General features: G+C 39.8%; 1 protein-coding gene across 1 annotated transcript in view; it reads left to right on the forward strand.

The window, feature by feature from the left end:
- zgc:163022 (putative ferric-chelate reductase 1) overlaps positions 1-5969 on the forward strand; it is a 12619-nt gene extending 6650 nt beyond the window's left edge. The window contains exons 8-15 of the mRNA XM_024261721.2: positions 736-843; positions 1092-1207; positions 1726-1812; positions 1914-2005; positions 3268-3326; positions 3407-3547; positions 4107-4129; positions 4206-5969. Coding sequence (XP_024117489.1) covers positions 736-843; positions 1092-1207; positions 1726-1812; positions 1914-2005; positions 3268-3326; positions 3407-3547; positions 4107-4129; positions 4206-4289 — 710 coding nt within the window. The 3' untranslated portion in view covers positions 4290-5969. The remainder of the gene's footprint in view (positions 1-735; positions 844-1091; positions 1208-1725; positions 1813-1913; positions 2006-3267; positions 3327-3406; positions 3548-4106; positions 4130-4205) is intronic.
- The last annotated feature ends 322 nt before the right edge of the window (positions 5970-6291 follow it).

Below are 6291 nucleotides of genomic sequence, written 5' to 3' on the forward strand. Positions count from 1 at the left end.
CTACTACCTCCTCTACGCATATGGACCCAGCAGCAGCAGCGGTGAGGAAACACCTCCACATGAAGGAGACCAGGACAGGCTTTGTTCAGTGATGTTAGAGCAGCCTCAGCCGTCTGAAGTCAACACACAGACTGAGCATGTTCATGGCTGCAGCTGCATTCAGTCGGTCTGTGGGTTCATGTGTTTAGAGCAGGGGTGTCCAAACGTTTATGCTCAAAGGGAAATCTGACTTTATCCGTTTACTGTTGTCGCTCCATCTTGGCTTGCTGAAAAAAGACGCTGAAAGCATCAGAAGTGACTAAAGGCTGTTAGGAATTCCTAACACAAAAAGCCTAGGGCTGACTCACTTAGGAGTTATTTCATCCATAGCTGCAGGCAGAGAAACAGCTAACAGCTCCACCTGGAGGCTGAAAGTAGAGTTTTGGAATGGATTAGAGAATCAATGAGAAACGGGTAAGAGGTTTTAACTAAATACTCTGCAGCTTCTGCAGCCACGACTCGGCGGGACAAATTTGGCCCACAGGCCCCACTTAGGGCACCCATGATTTAGAGAACACACATCAAAGTTAAGGCCAGGATCCGGCCCTCCAGGTAATTCTATCCGGCCCTCCAGATCATCTTATTTTATTGTTATTAATGACCCGATGTTATCTTGAGATGGTTTCCAGGCTCCTAAACACTAAAACATGTATCCATGCAGGCCGCCAATAACATCCAGCTCTGTGTGTCGAACAGGACAGATCCAGAGGCATTCAGGGACTTTTGTCAGCAGCAATAAGATGGACATCTCTAACCCGCAGACGAGCCAAAGCTCTGGATTACCCAAGATCCTCCAAGCGCACGGTGAGGTCCTGTCTGTCTGCACTCATTCAAACCAAAATGAAGCGAACATGAGGAGGATTCTGAAAACAGATCTGTAACGGACAGATCTTAAGAGCAGCCTCACAAAGTAAAAGATCTGTAAAATATTTGAAATACTTTCTAATCCTGATCCCTGTGTACTCTGAAATGAGAGTATACTGTAGAAACAGAACCTCCAACTCTCCCTCGCTCATCACTGCTGTTATGAAACAAAGTTGACTTTTCCTCAGGGACGTTGATGCTCACATCCTGGATGACCACTGCCACCGTGGGGATGATGTTCGCTCGATACATGAAGTCAACAGCAAAGGGACAGAAGCTGTTGGGGAAGGACGTCTGGTTTGTGGTGAGTCTTACTCTGAAGATCCAACATGGCTCCTAAGAAGTCATGAAATACAAGCCAGAAACTTTAAATGCACTTTTTAATCATGGAAAGTGGAAGACAAACTTTATTCTAGAAGTTCTTGAAGACAGCCGTCACTCACACACTCATACACACACACACCGTTACACACACACACAGTTACACACACACACACACACTCATGTAAATACACCTGTACAATGTGTGCATGAACACACACATTTACAGCATACATAACAATAATGGCCGATCACACAAGTATCTGCGTCCAATCACACAAAGACAAACAGCATAGACAACAACAGTGGAGGGGTGGAGCCACAGCTAGTTGCTATGGAGACTCAGACAAACATCTGCATGTTCTCATACTGCAGAACTCGTGTGTCTGCACCCCCCAGCTCTGATTACTCCAGCAGATGGTTGTGTTTTTACCTGCAAGCACATGGAGAGGCTCCTTGTGATGAAAGTGCACGCTCGTGATGTGTGCATGTGTCCTGCAGGTCCACGTGGCTGTGATGAGCATCACCGTGATCGCCACCTGCATCGCTTTCATCCTTCCCTTTGCCCATGCCAGGGACTGGTCTGGGGTCAGTGCACGGGAAGACTTTCCATCTCTCTGCTGATGATGATGATGATGCTGGAGCTGCTGCTGATGACAATGATGATGATGATGCTGTGTGTGTTGCAGGGAGCTCATCCGGTGCTGGGATGCCTGGTTATGATCCTGTCTCTGCTCCAACTGCTGGGGGCGCTGCTGCGCTGTGGACCTCAGCATCCTCGGTAAGGAACCTCAGTGTGCATGATCACAGATCACTGCTGTGCACGGATCTGTCATGCTTGATCTCATTCATTGAGTTAGACCAGGAGTCTGCAACCTTCGACACTAAAAGAGACATTTGGCCCAATTTCTTACAGACCAAAATCCAGCCAGAGCCAGAAAGTCCCACATTATTGTTTAGAAAATGTTTTTGTCCAATAAAAGTTATTTTAGAAATGCAGCTTTCAAATATTACAATGAGAACACTGTCTATATGCTTCTATAACTGCTTTTACTTTTGACAGGAGCACACACAAGTTCCTTTCAAAATAAAATACACCCTGTGCTGCTGCAGCAGCCAAGTAACTTCAAAATAAAATGCAGTCAAACTTAATGTTTTTTATCATACGGCTTTTGGTGCATCATTTTTTTCCTTTTACTATCAGATGTAAACAACATTGAAGTAGAATCCAATAAAAAAAATTAAAATATAACGTTAAAAATAAACAGAGCTTTTTATTCTCATTTTTAAAGACGTGAGGCATAAAAGCATAATTCTGAATCATTTTAAATATTTTAAACTGCATTTGTTTGAAACTTTAAACGCTTTAGTGTAATTTGGCAAAAATATGAGACTTGTGGTGACTTTTATTGAACTAATGCTACAATAAAAACACATTTAAAGAACAGTTTTACAGAATTTCTATAACAGTAAATAACACGTTTTGGTCTCATTTTGCTTTGTGGTTTGACACAGTAAAAATCTAAACAGAATTATCAAATGTTTATTTGAATCATTGGCATATTTCTTGAGAGCTAAAGAGCCACACAAGGCTCCGGAGCCACAGGTTGCAGACCCATGAGTTAGACACTCACTTTATCAAAGTTACATTTTTTAAGGTGCTGCACAAATAATACAAGAAAGAATAAACCATTCAAAAGTAAAGTGATCTGTCGTTAAAAACTGATTCATTATGAAAACATTATAGATATTAGGTCTGTTTGGTCCACATCATTTCAGGTGATCTTAAATGTAACTGTTGTTTAAATATTCTAACTAACAGAAAAGTGAGCACATTTAACATTTAATAGACAATGGGAGAATCAGCCCCTTGAGATGATACATCTCATTTTTGTGAGGTTCCTCACATGTTTTTATAAAGAGCATTTGAGCCTCCGGCAGCTCTCAGAGCTGGAGATGAAGGATGAAATAACAGCTGTTGAGTCTGCTGCAGCTGTTCTTCATCTCTGATGGAGACTAACTGCTCTCCTTTGTCCCTCACAGGAGGTTTCTCTTCAACTGGTTTCATGCTTCAAACGCGGTGGCAGTGAAGGCTCTGGCTGGTGCGTGGTGACATGAAGTCTAAAGCATGAGTGAAACCTTCTGCCGTGTCTGACAGCCGCTTGTTTGTGTTTTTGAACAGTGGCGGCCATTTTCACCGGCCTGAACCTGGTTGACTCCACACACGGATGGCTGATGAGTGTGATGGGAGCTTTCCTGGGCTGGGATGTTTTGTTCTACTTCCTGTTTGAAGTCAAAATCAGGTGGAAGATGAACAGTGCAGGTACGTTCTAGCAGCTGGGGTCCTTTATTTTTATTTATAAAGCCCAATATCACAAAGAAAATGTGCCTCATTGGGCTTCAGGAACCTTCTCAATCTTTTTAGAAGTTTTTCTTCACTGACTTCTCAGACTTTACTGCTTTGGCCCAATAATGCCGTCGGGACTAATTCACAAACAAAAAATGAAAAAGTTTATACTAGTCAATATTTAAAACTTCCCCAATGTTTTGCTCTGTAATGCTGGGTACCTAAAATAAGTCGATGCCTTAAAGAAAGGTTTGTGTTTATACTAAAGTTCAGAGATCAGAATCGTCTTTTGTTAAAATAACATTCCACTTCTGTAATGTCATTAAACCTGATATAAGAATAAACTTTCAGTTATTATTAGTGTTTTGTTTTTGTGAGAGAACAATCAACTAAAAATGTTTTTATGAAGGGAACAACAGTTTTGCTTTGGAATCCAGGTGTTCATGAGTTGAAGTGAATCTGTCTGTTTGTACACCTGCACGCGGTCATTTAATAAATCTGAAATATTTCATGAAAAATGTTGTTTTCTTTTCAGGGGAAGTGTCTGGATCCAGAACGGTAAGCTGAAAAAGAATGAAAACAGACAACAGAACATTAGTCGAACTGGCTTCATGCTGTTACATGTTGATTTCAGCAAAGTGTGGTGCTGAGGATCGTGTACGTGATGGGAAACCTGGCCTGTCTCATCGCTCTGCTGGTTGGAATCGGAACGTCGTGAGCTGGAGAAAAGTCAGGACCAACAACGTTCAAGTGGACCATGTTCCGATGGTCAAGAAATGCTGGAAATTGGTCGAGAAAGTTTTGCGTCGCTAATAAAAACTTTTCCAACCAGATATGTTTGATTTGACTGCAAAGAAGCTCTGCCCCAAGAGACACACAAACAATGGAATTCTTTACTTTTTAAAAATCTCTTAAGATGTAGAACATTCAGCGCGTAGGAACTAGTTTACAGTCAACACATTTCTCATTCATTCAGCACCCATCAGCAATCCTTCACTGCTGCTCTTCTTTATGACTCTCGGTTTAGTAAAAAACGAAAGTTGTTTCAGTTGTGCTGAGCCTGAACACAGAGCTGTCAGCAGACAAAGAGGACATCATGGAGGCACATCCACCACTCAGAGGGCGAGCCCGGCCCACTCATCAAAACATTAAAGTTTCACATTCGGTATTGCTGTGTCTTAAAATTGCTAAAAATTGACATTAGAACTTGACTAAAATAAAATAAAGTGAGCACTCAATCCACGATCAGTAAAGAGAGATAGAGATTTGTGCTTCGCTGTCCCTACACCACTCACCACTGCACACTGTTAGAACGTGTTTGACTCTCACCATCAGCTACAATACAATATCTTTGGTTTCAATACATTTTCAAATGCATCTAATTTGACTTTCCTCTCTAATTCAAACAGTACCTAGTAGCTAACAGTTCACAGCATAACTTAAACCATCATAACCAGGTTTTTTCTTTGTTCCACGACAAAACAATCCAGTAAAAATTCTCAAAGTGTTAAATTTCCTTACGGCTGGAACAATCTTCCTTTATCCCTACGATACATCTTTGTCATTATTTAAGAAGTCTCTGTTAATTCATTTTAAACACAAATGTCTTTGTTTTTAAATTCTGAATATTTCATTTATTGCAGGATGTCTTTATTCCAGCATTGATTCATTTTTCTATGTGGTCTTTTATTTGCTTTTTTTCATTCTTACATTTTTTTAAATGTTATGATAGGGGTTGAAATTGAGGGGAGGGTGTGTACGTATGTGTGTGTGTGTTATGTGAACTTAATTTAAATGTCTACTGATTTTGCTTGGTTTTTACACGTTCTACTCTGTCATCTGTGTTTCTGATTTTTCTTTGAGGATCCTCTTGAAAAGGAGATGTTGCCTCTCTAGAAAGTATCCTCTTATCTTAGTTAAACGTGTAAATAAATATATAAATACATACTGGCAAACGCCGTGGCGACGAGCATATCAGCTCCACCTCTCCACTTGAGGCTCCCCAGAGTGTTGGTGAACCCATTAAATGTTTTTAAAATTATTTTTACGCCAATTATTATTAAACTCTGTCATAAAATAATAATAAAAACTAAAAAAATCGCTGAAATGTTAAGACTGCTCATGTGAAAGTGTTTCATTCTCTCCCGTTCCTCTGAGGCTATGGACCATTCCATCAACAGCAAGTTCACATTAGAGACTTAAGAGATTTTTAAAAGTGGTAAAACAAGACATATATTTGTATGGCCTTTGAAAAGGGAAAGTGGAGGGAGAAAGCAAGAAATGTGTTACCTTACTTCCAAAAATGAAGAAAGAAAACATGATTAACAACTGAATCAAAGGAACTGATGAAGAAGATAAAGAGAGTGAAGAATGAGAAACAGGGATCGAGAAAGGCAAAGGGGAGAGAATATTTTGAGAATATTTCTTTAATTTTATTGAAGCCACTCCACCTGTCTTGTTCCATCTTTTAAATAGTTTATTTTGCCTTCTTTTGTAAAACCTGACAAATGAAAGAAAAGACTGAAGCTTGTTCTTACTAGAAAGTGAGGGGATAACATGTTATTAGCACACTCAACAAATTCAATGTTTTTTCTTCAAGTATAAATGACAAATATTTGTTAAATATTTAAATTTGATTTCATTTTTTAGATTTTAATCAAAACATTTGGGTTTATGACATCGATGAAGCGTAAAAGTGAAGTATTAAAGGAGTTATTTGA

This window comes from Oryzias melastigma, linkage group LG20, assembly GCF_002922805.2.
Source record: "Oryzias melastigma strain HK-1 linkage group LG20, ASM292280v2, whole genome shotgun sequence".
Taxonomy (NCBI): Eukaryota; Metazoa; Chordata; class Actinopteri; order Beloniformes; family Adrianichthyidae; genus Oryzias; species Oryzias melastigma.